Source organism: Leptodactylus fuscus, chromosome 1, assembly GCF_031893055.1.
Source record: "Leptodactylus fuscus isolate aLepFus1 chromosome 1, aLepFus1.hap2, whole genome shotgun sequence".
Taxonomy (NCBI): domain Eukaryota; kingdom Metazoa; phylum Chordata; class Amphibia; order Anura; family Leptodactylidae; genus Leptodactylus; species Leptodactylus fuscus.
The window spans coordinates 105,985,994-106,007,819 of NC_134265.1; the positions used below are offsets into that span (position 1 = coordinate 105,985,994).

At 41.1% G+C, this 21,826-nt stretch overlaps 1 protein-coding gene across 10 annotated transcripts in view; it reads left to right on the plus strand.

The window, feature by feature from the left end:
* FBRSL1 (fibrosin like 1) overlaps window positions 1–21,826 on the plus strand; it is a 386,529-nt gene that overhangs the window by 191,335 nt on the left and 173,368 nt on the right. For all 10 annotated transcript variants that reach the window (XM_075275111.1, XM_075275070.1, XM_075275129.1 and 7 more), the window contains 2 exons: window positions 8,463–8,564; window positions 14,489–14,524. In XM_075275111.1, the coding sequence (XP_075131212.1) occupies window positions 8,463–8,564; window positions 14,489–14,524 (138 nt within the window). The remainder of the gene's footprint in view (window positions 1–8,462; window positions 8,565–14,488; window positions 14,525–21,826) is intronic.

The window sequence follows — 21,826 nt, forward strand, 5'->3', positions numbered from 1 at the left end:
ATCTTGCGTCGTGATGCGACTGAAGACGCACTTTGCATTTCCTTGGAATGATTGTGTACTTTGTGTAATTTTGCATTATAAATTGATATGTTAGTATGGTACAATTTATTGAGATTTTGTTTTTGTGCACAATTCTATAAATGAAACAAATTGTGTATTCTAGATTTTATTAAATTTAGCTTTGCGTCAAATGATCTGGAAATATCTGATATGGAAGTGTTGAAACAATTTATCTGTGTATCACAGTATTTTCTTTTGTCCATGCTTTCCAATATATTTGTAATTAAATTCTCCATTTGTATTTATTAGGCAGTAAATTGCCTCAAAACAGAGCTAATGGCTATTGAAGGTAATTTAGTGAGGAAATAATAGAAGCTAAGTATTCAATATGATGCTTCCAGATATTCCACTAGAGAGGTTGTGTCCTTGGGTTGCAGTTCACGTAGAGGTGGATCGTTTCGAGGAAGTACATTTTAGCCACTTGTTCATCACAAGTCTTACAGATGCTATTTATAGTGCTAACACTAGCCTTCAGCTTCTGTTCTCTTGTAAAGAAATGTGCTTTTTGATGCCTCCTATTAGTATGGTTATAGTGTGGTTGAATAACCTTACGTGTGCATATTATCAGTGAATTGTATTTTTTGTGTGTATCTGTCATGACCTGATTGTTTGTGTTGGTGTATTGTTCTGTCAGGGATTTGATCTGGGCTTCTGTGATCTGCTGGTGGGTTCCCTACCATTGAGCCATCAGTGTGCACATAGTGTTCTGGGCTTCTGAACACACTTGAGGTTATAGGAGTCTAACCTCAGGTGTTATGGATCGCCATCATCCAATGGAAGGAGTCTGGAGCCTTTATTAGGAAGAGGGCTGGCTCCACCAGTTGCCGGTTTTTGTGGTTCCAACTTAGAATTCGGAGGAGGAGGAGGAGGAGGAGGAGGAGGAGGAGGAGGAGGAGGAGGAGGAGGAGGAGGAGGAGGAGGAGGAGGAGGAGGAGGAGGAGGAGGAGGAGGAGGAGGAGGAGGAGGAGGAGGAGGAGGAGGAGGAGGAGGAGGAGGAGGAGGAGGAGGAGGAGGAGGAGGAGGAGGAGGAGGAGGAGGAGGAGGAGGAGGAGGAGGAGGAGGAGGAGGAGGAGGAGGAGGAGGAGGAGGAGGAGGAGGAGGAGGAGGAGGAGGAGGAGGAGGAGGAGGAGGAGGAGGAGGAGGAGGAGGAGGAGGAGGAGGAGGAGGAGGAGGAGGAGGAGGAGGAGGAGGAGGAGGAGGAGGAGGAGGAGGAGGAGGAGGAGGAGGAGGAGGAGGAGGAGGAGGAGGAGGAGGAGGAGGAGGAGGAGGAGGAGGAGGAGGAGGAGGAGGAGGAGGAGGAGGAGGAGGAGGAGGAGGAGGAGGAGGAGGAGGAGGAGGAGGAGGAGGAGGAGGAGGAGGAGGAGGAGGAGGAGGAGGAGGAGGAGGAGGAGGAGGAGGAGGAGGAGGAGGAGGAGGAGGAGGAGGAGGAGGAGGAGGAGGAGGAGGAGGAGGAGGAGGAGGAGGAGGAGGAGGAGGAGGAGGAGGAGGAGGAGGAGGAGGAGGAGGAGGAGGAGGAGGAGGAGGAGGAGGAGGAGGAGGAGGAGGAGGAGGAGGAGGAGGAGGAGGAGGAGGAGGAGGAGGAGGAGGAGGAGGAGGAGGAGGAGGAGGAGGAGGAGGAGGAGGAGGAGGAGGAGGAGGAGGAGGAGGAGGAGGAGGAGGAGGAGGAGGAGGAGGAGGAGGAGGAGGAGGAGGAGGAGGAGGAGGAGGAGGAGGAGGAGGAGGAGGAGGAGGAGGAGGAGGAGGAGGAGGAGGAGGAGGAGGAGGAGGAGGAGGAGGAGGAGGAGGAGGAGGAGGAGGAGGAGGAGGAGGAGGAGGAGGAGGAGGAGGAGGAGGAGGAGGAGGAGGAGGAGGAGGAGGAGGAGGAGTGTTCTGCTTGTGCTTACTGACTAGAAAGGAGTTTGAGTGTTGTTTGTGTGTGAGTTGGTTTCCCTCCACACTTCTACTCTGCCCTGCCCTTCACGTCTGTTTGTTTGGCACTGTCTGGTTGTTTGAGGTGGGTTCCAGTTTATTTTACCCCAGTCTCGTGTTTACCCTTTCCTCACCTCTCCACTGTCCCTCTCCTCATTTCTCTTGTTTTGTATTGTGTTGTGCTGCGTGTCAGTTGTCCTGCACCTCCAGTCCTGTTTGTTTGTCCGCAGCTGCACCTTTATTTCTGTAGGGGTCACCACCCTAGAATCCCCAGTCCCTAGCTTTCTTGCAGCTCTTGCCTTGTCTGTCTGTCAGGTCTTCGTGCTAGAGAGCCAGGAGTCGTCGGGGCCAAGGTTAGCTTGGAGACAGCTGACCACCACCCGTAGGCAGGGCCTAGCTAGCCACCGTAGTGCCAGGGATAGTCTCCTTCCCCTGTCTCCTTAGCGGTGCAATCTGCAGCCTGGAATCTGTGTCTGGACTCTGACACGAACGTGACAGTACCTCTGTGATGATGTTTTAGTCCTGAGCATATGTGTTTTAGTCACCTCTGACCCAAAGTCTTTGACTGGTGCTTTTCATCTGAAGTTGCCTGAACCTTCATCTGAAGGTTTATGGCTATAACTGATGGCTGAAACCAGAAGCCAGTCAGACATAAGAAGGGAATGGGGAGGAGGAGGGTACCCTGACAGGGGGCTCTCAATTACAAAATGTGTGGATTGTACGGGAACTGCACAACACCATTGGAGTCAACAACAATCTCTGTCTTGGCAATCCCATCTGGGACCCTCGAAGCTCCATGGAAGCCAAAGGGTTTTCTGTCTTACGTCCCTTTTTATTTTACAAACTATGTGGCTTCTTTTGTCACCTTTCGTTTGTCTTTTTTATATAGAAGTACTGAACCCTTTGGTATTCAATCGTTCAACATAATGGTTATCTGCATATGCTCTAAGCAGCCATTAGCTTTTTAAAGTTTGTTTGCATCTGACTGTTAGAGAGACATGTGCATCTGTGTGTGGGGTTCCTACTTAACCCACTAAAATTAGTATTAATTGCAGTGTGTATGAGGGGTGCATGGATAGTTTTGGGGTGTGAGTTATGCTCTATTTGCAGTCTGAGAGTGGAGTGAAATAAGCTTGAAGACCCGCACCCACGTCACTTGCTATGACGGTTCATATGTAAGAGTAAGCAAGGAATACTTTATTACATATGAGATTAATATGTGACCTTGTAAAATTTCTTGCTAAATATCAACTACATGTTTTTTAAATGAAACCTTACTAGTTGGTATTCTTGAAGTGAGTAGATATTGAGGCCTTTATGTGCACACTGCTTGTGTATACCTTGCTAACATATGCAATAGGGAAAAAGGTCCCATCATATATTTACACTAGTGTTGAGCTGCCAGAGTATAATGGACAAATGAACCGCTCAACTATTGGACCGGAATGGAGCCTCACAGACCCCATTATAGCCAATTATGGGTCATCATACTATTATTTTACTGTATAGGGGGTTCTCATGCTACAAATGTGTGACTTATGGTAAGTATAGGTCATCAATATGAGAACCATCAGGGTCAGACACCTATAATCCCCATCAGTCAGCTGTTCTCAGCATTTGTTGCACAAAGAATGAAGCAGGAAGCAGGCATCTGGGTCCTCTCTGTAGTGCTCAGACCAGGTTACTGCAAGCAGGAAGCAGGCATCTGGGTCCTCTCTGTAGTGCTCAGACCAGGTTACTGCAGATCAGCTAGCATTCACTTGAATGTGAGATAAGTGCTCAACTCAGCGGTCTGCTTCCTGCTCCCTTCTCTGTGTATCATCTTCTAAGAACAGAACCCGCAACCCCACCCTCAAATGGGGTAGGTCATCAATATTTGTAGTCTAGAAAACCGCTTCAGTACTATAATACCCTGTTGGTGACACAACGGGGTATGAGGTTTATGTCTTCAGGAATATATACCCTAGGGCAGTTTCAAAAGCAATGCATACAGAGCCTTGTTTGATATGGATAAGTGCTGCTTTCCATTATTCAGTAACTAGCTGTTACCCGCGACTTCGTCTGCGGTGATTGTAGCAGTGGGTATATACAGGCGCGGGTAAGGTTTTCGTACTGTGTATAAGGTATGGGATATGAAATGTAACTTTGTATCTTGTTGTTGCTGTAATTCAGAGACTACGTGAGACTTTTGTGTTGAAGTTAATTTGTATTAGAGCTGCTATACGGTGTTGTGAGAAACTTTACATAGTGACTTTGGGACAGAATTATTTGAAGTTAACCCTTTCCCGCCAATGGCATTTTTTGATTTTCGTTTTTGACTCCCCTCCTTCTAAACCCCATAACTTTTTTATTTCTCCGCTCCCAGAGCCATATGAGGTCTTATTTTTTCCTGGGACAAATTTTTCTTCATGATGCCACCATTATTTATTCTATATAATGTACTGGGAAGCAAGGAAAAAATTCTGAATGGGGTGGATTTCAAGAAAAAATGCAGTTCTGCGACTTTCTTACGGGCTTTGGTTAAACGGCGTTCACTGTGCAACCAAAATGACATGTCCCCTGTATTCTGTGTTTCGTTACGACTCCGGGGATACCAAATTTATATGGTTTTATTTACATTTTGACCCCTTAAAAAAATCCCAAACTGTGTTCAAAAATTATTTTTTGAAAAGTCGCCATATTCTGACAGCCGTAACTTTTTTATACGTGCGTGTACGGGGATGTATAGGGCGTCTTTCTTTGCGGGGCCGGGTGTACTTTGTAGTTATTGGAAATGTTATTGCTTTGATCACTTTTTATTCAATTTTTTATCAGAATCAAAACAGTGAAAAAATGGCGGTTTGGCACTTTTGACCATTTTTCTTGCTACGGCGTTTACTGAACAGGAAAAATATTTGTATATCTTTGTAGAGCGGGCGATTTCGGACGTGGGGATACCTAACATGTATGTGTTTCACAGTATTTAACTACTTTTATATGTGTTCTAGGGAAAGGGGGGTGATTTGAATTTTTAATCATTTTAATTAATTTTTTTATATTTTTTTTTACTTTTTTTAAACTTTTTTTTTTGCATTTATTAGACCGCCTAGGGGTATTGACATGGGTGGGCGGTGTCGCGGATTGTCAGAGCGGTGGGGGTCGGCAAACATGGCTGCTCCAGAGCGTTAAAGAGGTAGCCTCCTGGAGTATTGTTAAGGTGAGGGGCAAAGTGGTAAAGTATATGTATATGTGATTGTATGGGGTTAGGGGCGAGGCTGTAGAGGGCAATATGAATTTTGTGGCTTGCTATGGTCCAAAGTGTGTGAGATTGCAGAGATGGTGGTGTGAGTTTGGGTTTTGTGGGGGTCCTGGCACAAACGTATGTGCGCTATTGTGACGAAAAGTAGCCTATTGCGCAACCGGGTGTATTAACTATGTTTGTGGAAAATTTCAGCCAAATCGGTGGAGCGGTTTTTCCGTGATTGAGGAACAAACATCCGAACATCCAAACTCACAAACCCACAAACTTTCACATTTATAATATTAATAGGATTGTAGAAGTAGAAAGTAAAGCACATGTGACCAGGCAGGATGAGAAGGATTAAAACAAGGTAGGATAGTGAAGTTTGCACCTTTAAGAGAGAGCAAAACCAGCCATGGAGATAAATAAATAAACGTTCAGCCTGTTTGCAGCAGCTGTAGCCGTGGTTCGTGCGGAAAATGAAGGCAGATGATTCAATTTGGCCTGTGCCCCGAGTACATTTCCAAATGCTTCTGTGTGTGCGCAAGATAATGAACAAATATATTGAGATGGCACAAGATCAGTGTGAGTTTACCGCTGTGAAAGCATCTCCCTCTCCCCCCAGTGGGGGCAAGCAAACTCTGCTGGGTTAATGGGGGTGAGGGTCCCTTCGCCCGCCACCTTTCAGAACAACTTAAGAAAAGAATTTGTCTCCTTTTGCCCCAGGCTCCCTGTTGCGCTCAAAGGGAGCTTTTGATAAATGGAAGTGTATTTATTAATAATGAGCCGGGGCTGGCTGCCTGTGATCTGAAAAGTGATGCTTATCAGACACTGTTTTCCTGTGGCATTCCAAGGCTCCCAGCACTATAAGGTATTGTAATTGTGCAGTCAGGCGACAGCTCTCACCCAATTAACACCCTTCCTCTGATTTATTTTTACAGCTACAATTATATTGTATTTAGCATGAGAATTAACCTTTTCACCACCAGTCTTCAGAAATCATGCTATTTACTTGGCCAGTTGACCCTTTAGATCTTTATTCATCCTTCGATCTCTAGATGGAACACTGGCTGCTTAGCTATACAGTTCTTGGGATACATTTAACAAGCCACTTGGGCTTCTTTTTTTGTCTGCCTTTTTTCCTTTGCACAAGATTTACTGTTCTTCAATATCTATCCTTGAATTTACATCAGCTTCATTGAATCATTTCCTCTGATCTGTCATAGGATCAGAGCAATGGGTTGAAAAACTAATCTAATGACGGATGAAGATGGAGCACATTCTATCTTATTTATGTAATTTTAAAAAAAAAACTGATGGAAGTTGTCTACTGTATTGTTTTTAAATGGAAGAGGAAGTCCTACACGTGTGACATCTTCTGTCTAAAACAATAACAGACTAGATCATTTTTGTTTTTACGTAATAGTAAATGATGACAGTTATTTATATGATGTGTTCAGTCTGTATATTATTTAGGTATATTAGTTTTTCAGTCCATTGCTCTGATCCAGTGACTGATCAGAGCAACAGACTCAAATGAAGCGGATATTGAACTTGATAAGAGCCTAGGAGCATGAAGTTCTTCTCTTTGTGAAGCCCACATTTGCTGACAATGAAAGAAATGTGCAAGTATATCTCACACATGCATTGTGGATTCCTAGCACATGCACGGTATTCTCCCTGCTGGGATAACGGCAATACTGACATTGCCCACGGTAAAACTTCCATATGTCCTTCAATGTTGGCAGATTGTGCCAATAATCTAATGTGTATATTGGCCTCCTGACTGTCCCCCAGTGGCAATCCTTCGTTCAGCCAGGAGAACTTTTGCTCCGATCCAGGTTGGTTTCTGTGACTCTTCAGTGATTATATGTAGATTTATCTCTTTGCCAAGATTCTGTACTATAGGATGAAAAACACCACTAAATACCAATTGCTAAAGAGCTGTGTTCTTTATTGATCAACAGGAATGAATACTTGTGTAAGCTGCTGAAGGACTTGCCTTATTAGGGTATTTGCTGATGACTATAGGCAGGTGTCACCTCTAGTCATACGCAGCAGGTGTAAATGAAGAAGATCTGTCACAGTCACTGGCAGTGCTTCTTAATTCCCAATAACAAATAGGGACCCAGAAGCCATGGTACATCTAAAAATTGCTATGTTAATGGTGACAGCCAGTCCTCTAATTTGATTTCCTGTGCTAGCATCATTAAATCTGACAGATTCCTTCTGAAAACCATCCCACTGTTGTACCATAACTGTGAAAGCCAGTCCTCTAATTTGATTTCCTGTGCTAGCATCATTAAATCTGACAGATTCCTTCTGAAAACCATCCCACTGTTGTACCATAACTGTGAATTTCATCATCGTATTTGGAAAAGAAGAAATGAATTAATAAAACTGATAACCAGACCAGCTAGAACCTTTTTTTGCTTACTATTGGAATAGCTCCATATCATAGGGATCCATGGACATAGTACACTAGTTTGATGATAAATGCAGTTATCTTGGATTCAGTTATGTGTAAAATGTAAAATACTAAACGTACCAACTCCGTTTTATATAGAAGTGTAGAAATAAAGAAACTTTCTGGATTTGCATTATTCATAAAAAATGAGGCTTTATAAATTTTGTACTGTGAATTCATTTTTTCTATTCGATCATGGAGGGTTAAAACCAATTAAAGCTTTAATGGATTCATCCCAAAATGGACACCAACAATACCCATGGATCTCTTTGACTTATAATGGGGTCTTTTTTTGATTTGTGCTGCAAATGTGACATCTCAGTTGAGACTAGAACGGAGTGGTTAAAAGAAGGTGCGCTGTGGATCCAGTAGGTGGCACTGCCTAGACTGGGGGTGGTTTTTGTTTTGCCTGTCACAGCAAACTCACCCAGAGCCTCAGCATTTTCAGGTGCTGCATGATCCAATTACAGACTAACCCTGCATCTCCTATAGGTAACCCTAACCAGTCTGGTTTGCCGTGGACTCAGAGGGTGGTGCCACAAGAAGTAGCACTACCTCCTGGATCCGCAGCATATCAGGTGGAACCGTATTTAACTCTCTACATACTAGCTGGACATCTATGATGTCTCCTTCTCTCTGCTGTGCTATCAATCCCATGATGCCTCACTACACAGGTACTGGTACAGGTGCATGCTGTTTAATTATAAAGAAAGGTCCGTTTCCTAAAAGGATGACCCTCTTAAGAGAATAGTAATAGAAGGTCTTTTTGTGAACCCTTTCCCAAATCTGCATCTTTTTATTTTTCAGGGCAAAGCGTCCAGAAACAGAAATGGCAGAAGCAATGATGACGTCAGTATCAAAGAAGCCATGAGTTCTCAGCGCAGCAGCTCTCATGACTGTCTCAGTGATGTAAGTATTTTGGGATTGGGAGATTTCACTTGTATGTCCCCGTTTGTAGATATCGTCATAAAATCTTCAGAAAATAATAAAAGCAATCCTATATAAAAGCTGTCGCAGTAGAGGAAACTTCCTAGCACGTAGTAAATTATTCTGTTCTATACATGTGAAATTAACAGGTAGACTTGGTATATAGCTATGATAATAAAGAGAAATCCAAGTGTAAACATAACCATGTTGGCTAAATGGCAGAGTCCTCCATCTGCAGGTTTATAGGAGAATAAAAAAAATATGTAAATATTTGATTTGCAGATTTTTTTTTCTTAAATAAATAAGTTCCTGCTCTTTTTTTTTTTTTTTAATTTAATGCTACAGTTAGTAGGGCCATAAACAAACCAATACTCTCTTGTCTCCAGGAAGCTTTTTCCAGCAGTGGCAGCTTCATTCGTCTGTATACAGGTCCCCTGCTGACGTCACCAGTGGCGTCCTGTTTGCGTGAGGGAACTGCTGAAAGCGATCACTGGCCTCAGTGGTGAGCTCTGCACAAATGGTATGTGACAGTTTGTGAAGAGGTGACTTCTGAGTCCTGTGATTGTCTACAATGGTCACCTGGCACAAATATCTGGGGGACCTGTATACAGACATCTCTGAGCTGCAAGCACAGGAAGCTGAGGCTTGGGGAGAGGTGAGTAATGGTTTATGTTGATGGTTTCATTAGCAGCACTATTAAATTAAAAAAAAATATCAGTTGGACAACCCCTTTAATGGTGTTGTGCTATTAGTACAACCATTGTTCATATGTCCTCTTTCCAACACTATAGTGCTAAGTATCGTTTATCTTCGGACAAGTGGCTCCCATCGTGGAAGATTCAGTGCTTCTATGTATTACATTACAATCAGAGCTCAGATGGAGTGTTATACTGATGAAATATCAATACAGTCCCTATAGATTTCAGTGAATGTTTTCTTCCCACTTGCTACATTTTATGCACACATTCTTGTATGAGTAGCTACATCAGTTAACATTACTTTCATATTACATAAAGACATAATGTAATGCCAGCAAAAAAGAAAAAAATATCCAAAAAGTACGGTGCTCTGCTGTGCATCTTGGCTAGGGTTTTACACTTAGGTTTTTGGGTTAATCATGTTTAATTATTGAGATCTCCACATCTGTGGTCTACTCCAAAGGGCGAATAACTAGGGTGTCAACCCATGGTAACAAACTAATTATGGTCACTCTCTACTATTGGCTTCTGCTCTCAGATTATCTGAAACCTTTTATATGTAGGTCAGATATTGAAGATTTCCTTTTAAACATATACACAATAGAATCTATATATGCAAATGTTGACTCGGATAGAGGAACCAAACGTGTGCGTAGACTAGTCATATGCCTTAGATAGCTGATGATCAAAAGCGTATTCAGCCTCAACATCTAGCTCTCCCATCTTTCCAGCCCATATACAACTGGGATGGCTGAGTATGTATGTGCTTTAACTACAGAGAGTAGAGAAGGCCACCGCCTGACACCTCTGGTGTGAGCTTTCCATCCTTAGAAAGGAACTATCAAGCATGTTGGTATACAACAAACTAATCCTCATCTCTCCCATGTATGTCCTATTGGGGGAATCTCATACACAGAAGTTTTACCGATTAGACAACATGGCTGCTTTCTTCTTCTCAGGTTGTGCCACTGTGCTCATTGGTCACATGGCAATGATACAGCTTAGTCCTATTCATATGAATTGGACTGAGCTGCAACATGGCCATGTGACCAATGGATGTGATGTCACTTCCTGAGATGAAGAAAGCAGCCATGATAACACTTTTAACATCTCCTGGATAAGTCCTTTTTCATTTTCACTTTTCAGAAATGATTATATTGTAGCAAAATAAACATTCATATTTATTATGAAACTTCCTTCTCTGAACAGTGTTAAAAATTTCACAAAATGTTGAACAATCTGTGTGATCACTTCTGATCAATGTACAAGAGTCTATTCTAATTTTACTAAAATATAGCCCCCTATACAGTTTGCTTTACTATGGTGAACAAAGAAGTCCATATTGAGTAAATGGCTGCACATATATTCTTTCTAGAGATACAGGAAAGATAGAGATTTAGGAACCCCCATGATCAGAAATTAGCTGGTCTCCCCTATTACAGCATCTTTTATTCTAGTGAATTAGAATGGAAAGCCTTGGCTCTTATTCTGTAGAGGTTTAGAAAGAAAAAAGGCTAGAATTTCTGAGATATTGGATTTAACATTTCAATAGCTATGCACGTAACCCCCTCCATCTACCACCCTACACGTGGGACTCATGTTGAGTTCTATTAATGTAAAATATGCTTCATAAGTACAGCCTGTCACAAGGAAAGCTTTGTGCCAGCTAGATTCAATTGGACAGCTAATTTAGGTTTTAAATTGAAAACACTGCCTCTTTTTCAGAATGCAAAGCAGTGGGTGGAGAGGTGGAGGTCTCCGAGGTTTTCATAACAATAACATTTGGCATTAACCAGCTCTATGCCTGCAGTGATGAGATGACGTACTCCGCATGCAAATCTCTGCTCTGTGCACAAACCAAGGGTCCTTTACAAGGGCAGATATGCTGGCTGTAACTTGTGCTGATCTATAGTATAGCAAGTAGATCAGTGCTTGTTTTGTTATATTTACATGCTGCATTTATCTGTTCCCATATGATTATTCATTCTCCACAGCTATTATTAAGTACAGCATATTATCTGTTTACATGGGTAAATGTGCTGCTGAGAGCTGATGATTTTAAAGAAGCAAAACATTTGAAAATGATCCTGTGTTTAGTATATTGTTACTGAATAACTTACTTTATTGTAAAGTTATATGCTCCTCTCTGGAGCACTGACTTCTTGTGATGCACTCAGTGTTTCCTGTATGAACAGGCGGCCCATATCAGGGCAGGTCTATGGGTTAGCTCGAGGCTTTAATGGAATTGCATTAAGGGTTTGACCTCCTGGTCATACACTAAACACTGAATGCATTGGAGGAAGAATGACAAGGCTAGTGCTCATCAAGCACATAACTTCACAATAAAGCAGTCAGTGACTTACCGGTATTTAAAAAAAAAAAAAAAAAAACAAGAAAAAACCTGCAGTTCATGTCTGAATAAAAGATGGGATTGGTGATAAATGAACATTTGCTGATTTGTCTTTTTATTGCTAGCCTTGCTTATAGGGGTGAGTGATAAGGAAGGAACTATCATCTCCCTGTGTGAATGGTCCTTAATAGTTATCTGCCTGTATAAGTATAATGATATTATCACCATATCACCAGAATGTTATCACTATAGGCAGGATGTGTTTCACAGTTTATATGATTTATGACTTCTAGAGGAATAGGTCCTGGATGATGTTGTTTTCACAATGTTCAATGAATCTGCTGAATGATGGAACATGTTTGTGACCCTATTTAGCTAAGGAGTGTACAGTTTATATAGTGATAAGCGGTCAATATCCATTATACTGACCAATCATATGTTGACATCCAGGTTTCCTCTATCTCATTGATTAAGAATCTTAATATTTCTATACGGTGAACTATAAATTCCCCTTCCCTGTAGAATTGAAAGGCTGAGTCGAGTGTTCACTCAAAAACTAGTGCTAGAGATTTGGCAGTATCGGCTTACACTGCCGCACGATCATTTACTGTACGGTAGAAGTTGGTTCCCAAACAGTATTTTCTGCTTTTAGTCTCCCTGCCTTTATTCTGCAGGGAAGGAGCATGGGGGGAGGCGGGAAAGGAGATATCTGCAGCAAATGTGTTTAAGAGCTGAAAGTATTTATTAAAAATGTCAGGAGAAAAGTGCTCCTGGCAGATTAAAGCTGTATTTGAGTTGACAGTTTTGACAGGCAAAAGTGATGGGAGGGGAGGAAGAAAAAGGGGCGGGGGACATAAGCTGCACATTTCCTCTAGTGCGGATTCCTGGGATCAGGAGCTGAGTCGCTTTGATTCAGATATGGGATGTTAATTAAGAAGTATGTCTTGAGGGGCAGACGGCACTTGTCTGCCGGCCCAACAACCCAGCCTTTCCAGTTGCAGATAGATATCGGTCCCCAGATCTATGGTTTGTGGCGTACACCTTATATGAAAGTTTATTCTTATTTAATATTAGCAGCAGAAACCCCTTCCCTCCAGGAGGTGGAAGAAAGAAACATCATAAAGAGCTGTGAAGGCCAGAAGTGTTACTATGGCAACAGCTTGAACCGATCATGCTTCTACGTAATGATGTGCTCAACTCAAGCTCACCATGTGGGGCATTTTGATTGGTGGCAGAAATATATTATTAGGCGTAGCGGCCAATGAGACTTTCTCATTTTATCTGCGAGCAAGGCAGCCAAGTGTTCATAGGACAAAACGTGCTTATTATTTTTCTCACTCCAGAGGCTAGTATCACAGGAGTGCCGTCTAGTAATATCTTTTTTTTTCCATCGGTATATTTAAACAATTATATTCATTAGGCCTTTTGTTACTCTTTACCTTGGCATGTAAATAATTCTGATGTCTGTGTAATTGTTCTCTTAATCTTTAGAGATGTTGCGACCCGTGTTAAAATCCATACATGGCCTTGCATAATGGCGGTAAGACAAGGGGAAAAAAAGGTTGTTTTTTTTTTCTATATCTGTTCATGACCCAGCTTAAGAGCTGCCTGTGTTTTAATGGATTTTCTCCCTCGCTCAATTGAATGGATTGTCCCTCATTATCATTTAAATAGAAGCCTCCGTCCCTGTGAACATGGAAAATTTGAATGTGGTTGTAAAGCTGTGATAATGTGAAATATTCTGAAGGTGAAGGGAGGGAGTGCGGAGGGAGGGAGCGGAAAGGGAGAAGAGGAAAAAAACCTAATGTAATTGTTGTAGATTTCTGATTTCCCTAGCACCACCCACTACATGATGGGAAAATAGACTAATAATTGTCTCCCCGGCCTTGCCAAACTGGCTGCCCTAGTTAGCTGAAGCTAACACCCTAATTGTCAAGTGCGACCCCCCCAGATGAATGAAGATGTATTCAGGGCACAGCAAGGGCTAAACATGAGTGATACCAAGAGGCAAAGATTAAATTGGCAATTATTGGCTTAGCAGGAAAGGTTGGCAGGTGCACTGTGCTCCTCTGACTCACCAGGGAAAAATAGGAAATGCAGCTGCATTATTCACCCGTATGCTACGCTTAACTTCTTCATTGCCGTAGCTTGCTACACTCCTTTACATGCATACGTTTGTTGAATATGGAAAGGGATATCCTATGTGTCTAAATTACATAATCATATATAAAATGTTGGAGGTACAATTTTGCCAAAATTGTTCCCAATTTTACAGAATTATAATGCAGACTCCATAATAAGCTTTTGGATTGTTGAATAGTCATGTTCTGGCATTTACAAATCCCATTGTCATTTACTGTATTTCACAACTACTCTTGTCCGCTATTGTTTTCAGCGATAGATAATTGTCCACACGTCCCCCAGACCATGTTGTGTGTATGGAGGCAGACATGTTACTATCCTTCTAGTAAAAAACAGGCAAAGCTGATCGATGGTTGAGGAGAGTGTTTCATGCTATGTAATGTTTTTGATACATTGTGCATGTTTGTCTGCTTTCTAGAATTGACACAGTTTGTTATATTTTGTATTTACCACCTGGTAGTATTACATTTTGGTATTACATAGTCCTATGCCTACCTAAATTGGGAAGATAAAAAGTGTTGCAGGAAGCCAGTCATTTTTGTTTTTCACTTACTGTTTCCTCTTTTGGAGAATATCTCACCTACCTTTTACTCTCCCTTGTGTCTTATGTAAACAGCTCATGAATGAACTGACAAGGAAATTTTTATTTCGCTAATTTCAATATTCAGAAACATGGCGAGTTTGTCTTTGCTGACTTTGCTCTCTTTCCTCCACAGAGCTCAGCTCAGTCACTTTCTGGACACGGCTATTCAGTAAGTGTTTTCTTTCCTTGTTATATCTGCTTGTGAGTAGATCATTTGCTTGAAAGAGTAATGGTCCAATTGGACTGGACCTCCTAGGAAAGAGAGTAAACAACAGTCCTATCACTCTTATAAGTCCAAATGTTGTCTCTTGAGTCATGTACTTTGTATAAAGCTGGTCATGCACATGGGACTGAAGTGGTGGACTGATAAGTGATCACTTCATTGTCTGTACCTTTGGAAAGACATTCAAGAGATTCTTTGGGGGAAGAGGAAGAAAAAACAAAATGTATGTAAGATGGAGAAAATAATAAAAGCTGCTGTTGTGACTAGCATTTATCTCGTGTATAAAGCAAGTGACAAATTAAGCAGGGTATATGTTGTTCAGTAATTTGGACCAGTTTGATAGCTTAAGGTAGGTTTTTGGTTTTTTTTTTTAAAATCCTTTCCTTTGTTTGCCTAAAACAAAGCTGCATGAAAACTGTCACAAAAATGGCAGCATTTTTCCAAAATGACTGACAGCAAAGTCTAATAAGCTCTCCACTAGAATGATTTACAGTATAAAGGACTAAATATCTGAAATATGTTATTGAAAGTCTCACCTTGTGTACACCTTGTGTACTCCCTCCTCATCTTGTGTCGATCAATGACTTATTACAGCAATCATCCTTAATTTCACTTGACTATGTGTAAAGTGATGTATCAAAATGGTATAGGGGTCTTAAGTATGCCTCTGTTCTTAAAGAGGACCTTTCACCTCCTGAGGCATGTGCGGTTTTATATACCGCTAGAAAGCCGACGGTGCACTGAATTCACGGCTTTCACATTCTGTGTCCCCAGTGAAGAGCTATTGGTGCCAGTACCGTAGCTCTTCATTGTCAGAATGGTGTTTCTGACAGAATGCCTCCTCCCCCTCCTGATAGTACTTGTCCATAAATGAGTACTGGAGGGGCATTCCTCACTGCTCACTGTCATGGCTGGGCACTCTCTATACAGACACCACCCCTCTCACAGTACAGTGCAATAAACGCCCTTCTGACACTAAAGAGCTACAGTAGCGGCACCAATAGCTTTTCAGCGGGGGCACAGAACGTGAAAGCCGATAGTGCGCTTTCTAGCGGTGTATTACTCCACATGTGCCCCAGGAGGTGAAAGGTCATCTTTAATGGAAGAGTGGTTAGCTGTGCTCCAAACCCAGGCTAGCCCAGGATCTCTTCAGCCCCTGTAAAGCTCTCAGCTGTGGCACAATTGATCTTAAATAGCATTCTCATTGACCCGATGCATTTTGGTTTATCATCAGGAATTTGTTTGTAATCTTGCTAGGCATCTATTACTCTAGTTATAGCAATCGGGTCAATTGTGCTGCAGTGGTGAGCCTTATAGGGGCTGAATATGTTGACCAGATCCTCTCCTGCTGAGACCAGAGGCATATGTAGGACCCATAAAGCATTTTAAAACATTGCAACACCAAGGCTGAGTGAGATTAAGGATGATCGATGTATAGAGTCATTTTTTAGACACAGTTTGTAGAAGGAATAATGTTGATTTCACATTTTAGTGAGATTTTCAATAAAAGTTATGTTTGAGCTCCTTCGTCTTGTCCTGTCAGTGAATCATGTTTGTAGAGTCGCCTTCATGCAAACTGTGGATCATTGTGTTTTGCTTTATAGAGAAATAAAAGTGCTGGAAGGTCAAGAATAGCTATAGCAGCAATGGAGAAGGCCTTCAAAGCCACTTTTTCATGCGGTTTATTTGGGAAAAGTAGTCCAAAAATTCCTAGCCCTTTATCCAGCTATTCTTAAGGTCTAATGGAGTTTTATAAAAATTTATAGGAGCTATAGTGAAAATGATGGTAAAAGGGCAGCAAAATATATGTTCTAGTCAAATACTGAGGTCTGTAAAATATTCATATGGCTTTCTAGATTCTAAAGTTTTGCTTCTGTATCTTGCCTGGATTGTATTCAGACAAGTTGTCTATTTGTTTTTGTTTTTTTCAATTTCCATCTCATTTTATTGTTGTGAAATGTGTCCTATCCAATGATTATATGGTCTATTCTGTATCAGTTTGCTGGTGTTGTTGCTTTTGGGATGTTTACCTATTTTGAAGTGACCTTTTTTTAAAAAAAAAAATCAAACTATATTAGTGCTTTATAAAGGGTCCCTGATCAAAATGTACGGTTGCTTCGTCTTTAAAGTTTAATATTCAAAAAAAAAAAAAAGTGAAACACAAATTAACAATTTTTTAGGGCGTATTTACATGTCCACGTTTTGCGCATCAAGTTATCAGTGAATAAAATGAATCTTTTTTTTTTTTTTTCACTCAATGAATTTGCATTGGCATAATTCATCTGTGATACATTTGCATCTGGGACATAAAAAAAAAAAAAATTGCACCTGTCCATTTTTTGTCTACATTTTTAACAGACTCTCCGTCCATAGAAGAAAAAAATAAAAAAGGACAGGTGAATGAATACATTGAAATGATGGGATCTGTATGTCGTTCATGAAAAATGTGGAAGCTATATGTACGTGAAATGCAAACGTGTGAAAAAGCCATCACTATGAAATTTTTTGTGCATCATATGGCAGGAATCATCATAGGCCTTCTTTACACATGGCTGACAGTGGGCTCTACATGTTATAGGCTGTAGTATTGAAGAAAGGCACCAAATCGGGAACTAATGAGGAGCTAAAACTCTGAGACAGAACAAGATGTGAGAACCAGAATAAAAGAGCCTTCCTTGGCAATTGTTCCTCTGCTTATATATAAGTGGCACAAAGTAAAAACCTGTATTCCTCACCCCTCATCAGTAATACAGGACTATCATATAGCAGACCTTGAAGAGATGGAGAGATTGGAAAGGATAAAAGCAGGAAATGGGAAAATGAGCAGCTCAACATAAGGCATCCTCAACCTCTTTCTGTAGCCGCTTATCATTTTAATGGTTACAATTCTACTTCTGTTTAGGAAAGAAAAATACTAAATTAAGTTGCTTTATGTAGGAAATATAACCCTTTAACCTGTTACAGTAATACCAAAAACTTAGACATGCCATACTTCTTTTTTTAATAATATATCAAACTATGCATAATTTGGCCTGCAGCAATGTCCCCTGACATCCTCATACACACACATCTTATTATTTGGTTAGGAAAAGGAGAATAGGCTGCTGCTAACCACTTCTGGAAGCATTCATTTCCCAGATAAAGAATCAGACATGCTGCAATCTAGTATGTCCAATCTTTGTTTGTGTGACAATAGATGTCTGGTGACGGTCGAGCTTGCCCATACACTCTGTGTTGTCTGTCCTTATGAACTTCTGTTGCCCAGTCCCCCCATGTCAGACAGGACCAGGTGCTCTGAGCTGAAACCATTGTCGCATATTGCATATATTGCACCTTTTTCTGCATCCTGACTCCAAACAGATCAGCTCCATCCATTAACCCACATTGTTCGCGAATAGAACTGATTGCTTTGTTTATAAATGAAGACGACACTGAAAATGATTTCCTCTTTTGAGAAGCTTAACTGGGTTCTTTGGGACTTAAAAAATAATAATGCTATGGGCAGGAAATGTTATTAAATCTCCATACTCTTCCATAAAATTCCCTTCCAGTGTTAGACGCCAGGCCTTCCATGGTGACCACCTTTCAAACAATGTCATATACCTTACATGACCTCTATAGCCAATAACTGGCATTTACATCATGAGTGAGATGACTGATTGGCTACTGGGGTCATGTGATCTACTTGACATCATAATTTTAGAGGTGCTCTTAGGGCTAAGGCTACACATAATGAACATAATGAATCACAACTTTGACAGTATTGTCAGCAGCTTTATTTTTTTTCCCCAGGGCTTTTTTTCCCCTGCAATGTGGGGATGAAATGGAAAAAAATAAATAAATACATAAAATCTCATTCACTTTGCAGAATCTGTAAAATGCAGCATTTCTTCCGCTGCATTTCCTTGAAAGCAAAAAATGCCTCAACCTGAAGAGGACCTTTTACCACCAATTCAAGTTCTTAGCACGTGTCAATAGGCACTGCTCCAGTGATTCCAGCATAATTGGAATATTCTCTATAGCCCCCACCATTCCTGAGCAACAAGCACAGTTAGTTTTGGTGCCTGATGTGCTGTTTAAGCTCTATAATGTCAGAAGGGCAGTGTCAAGCAGGGGGAGTGAATCAGAGCTCCAATTAGAGGCAGCCAGTTTCAGAGCTCAGAATCACACCCCTTGTCTGACACCGCCACCCTGACAGTACTGAGATTAAACATTATATCAGGCACCAAAACTAACTGCATTGATTGTCTGAGAATGGTGTAGGTTAGAGAAAATTCCAACTGTACTGGAATGGATCAGCTCCTATTAACAGATGCTAAGAACTGAAGTTTGTGGAGGTGATGAAATGTCCTCTATTACAGCACATAAGCATCTGCTTGTTAGTACTACTGCTCTCAGCCAAAGCTTCTCAAACTCCCGGTCCAAAAGGCCATTTCCAAACAATTAACAACTGTAAAATGACTTTACATTTCAGGAAATGAGATTATTCCAAGTTGCAATTTTTAGGACAAAGTTACTTTCTGTGGCATTACATACTTGTAGTACCATACCTCAATAGAAGTAGTTCTAGTAACTCGCAACAAAAAAATGCCATAATCTGCATGCATTAAAAATACCCAGGTTTTTTGCATTATCTTATACAGTAGATGGCATGTGTGAATATGCTTTTTTGTTTAAAAATTGTGAACTGCATGTAGACAAATGAATGCACTAAATGCATCAAGTTAAGTGTTGAGCTCCTCATTCATGAATGAAACGGCCCTTATATTAGTTTATTGAAGGTTTCCTGTTTCACCTGTATATGCCTCTTCTGAATCGGGAAGTACTTCGGTGGAGGTAATATGGGCAGTTTGATAAATACAGTGACACAATAGTGTCTTACAAGTGTGGCATGTCTTACTCCCCTTGTAAATTGTCCCAACTCCAAGATAGGCCGAAGTGACATGTGCGTCTTCTGTGATCAGCTGCTAAACCCACAGTGAAAGTAATATCCAGTGGGATCCTATCTCCTTTGTGTGTTACAAATACCTTAAAGAATAAATGCTCTAAGCTGTCTCTTTGAAGCACTGTCACATGGGATAAGCACGCTTACCGGATCTACACTTTGTGGCGGTAGAGGAATAAACAGCCGTAAATAATCCGCCACTTGTCTACGGAGATGTGAAAATTGAGTACAGGGGGATTTGGCTTCTGTGCAGATGCTGGAGGGGGAGGGAGGAGAGGTTATGATCTGAGCTGGGATGCAGGCTAGAGAGATAACTGGATTTCACTCTGACACATTGATGTACATGGCAGGATTTTCACTCAGCATCAACTGTCCAAAATAAAACTCCTGAGCGGCATGCGTGAATTTATCTACATTTTCTAAACTATTCAGTCAGGTAGATTGTTCTGGAGCCTTGGTTTTCACATAAAGGGAATAAGAGAAGTGTCGGCTTAGATTAGTAATATTTGGCGAATGCTAATATGGCAGTTGTAAAAGACAACAAAGTGAATAGACCATGCCGTGACTTTAGGAGAACATTCCAGCTATGTATATCTATTTTGTAGTTTTTCAGAAAAAAACCCATTGAAATCTTATTCAATTAAGGCAACTGGTGTATAGGGTGGGCCTTAAGCTCCCTGGAGCACTTGCACTCAGGTAATGTTAGGGGTTTGAGTTGCAACACCCACTGCTATGACAGAGAGTAGGTCACAGAGCAGAAGACCCCCCACCTCCCCCCCAGTGCACCGACTACTTAATTTGTATAAGACCTCAAAATTGGTTTTCTCCAAATCTACAAAAGGGCCATAAATAACAAAGATATATTATTTATCACTATAGTGTGCCCAGAATATTATTTGGGGGGGGGGGGGGGGGTACTGTTATCATCTCCTCTCCTGCCTGGCAAACTGCTCATTTCAGTATTTTCCTGTGATACGATATATCAGAAAGTTTCATCTATTCACCTGAACTGTTCATTTGCAAAAAAAAATTAAAAAAATTAAACAGTTATCCTTTATGTTTTGCTATTTATTACTAAGGAGCTCTTAGCTGGTGGACGTAGTACAGCAATCTATTGCTTTCCATTGGCCTAAAAAAGTGACATGTCTACATTTTTCCCTGTTCAAGCAAGTTCAATGCAATAGCAAAATACAGTACATTAGATAACAGTTCTAAGAAAAGAAAATATATTTTTTCAGTGATAATTTAGAAACCTCAACATTATATCACTAACCTATCGCAGTTAAATTCATTATGTACATGTTTACTCGGCGTGTAGCAAGAAGTCAGTAATATCTGGCAGCTATAGTCATTCTTACTTATCCCATTAACACTTTGGAGGTTTAACCTAGTGACATGTAAACTGTCAGCCGGGAGGAGGAAGAGGGGCGCAGTGTGACTGTGGCCTCGGGCTGCACAAGGAATCTAACAACATATTAGAAATTGCAATGGAGAAATGTGTTCCTCTGTTTTCCTGAGGTGTGAGGAAGCCGTGAATAAGGCTCATTCTGCTTTCTTGGGATGTGTTTTATTTCTGTTTGATGGGAATAGTTGGAACAGTGCATAGAAAGGTATAGTATCTGGCCGCACATTGCTAGATTTAGGATACAGATCTTCAAATTTACCCTGAATTGGTTCTGGGGCCTGTATAGTGAATGCTAGTTTAACCATGGATGGGAATTTTTTCAATACTCCTTATTTAAAGTTCTACTTTAAGACCAAGAAAATTAGTATACTGCTGAGTTCACACAGAAAAACATATCGACTTGTCGCCGGCCGCAGCTTTACCCATTTTCTAAAGAAGAAAATAACTTGCCTTCACACAGGAAGAGATAGCTGTCAAGAAAGCTAATGCAGTGTTATCATTGTGCTAGCTGTGGTCATACTCCCATAGTCTGCGGCCAGGCAGTCTTAGCTTTGCTACACACTGAGTCATTTAGTCCTAAATACATTCTCCTTCCTGCTGAAGCTTAGGGTTGTGTGGGAAGGCATAAGAGCCCTGGTTTTCTCGCTGTGGTTTCCCCCTTGCAGTGTAGCGGAAAAGCTTAGGCTGACTGAGACGGAAATCACTTGGTTAGCTGACGGCCACCATGCATACAGATAAAATCAACTTAGCAGTTTTTGGGTTATTTGTGTGAAGGATGAGTGAAAAAATAACTTACCTATATGTAACGTGCAGTAAAGTTGTCACTGTCTGCTGCATCTTGAGACTAAAACTAGCTTTTCTCCTGAAACAACGTGGAGGTTTTTTAGAAGAAATATTG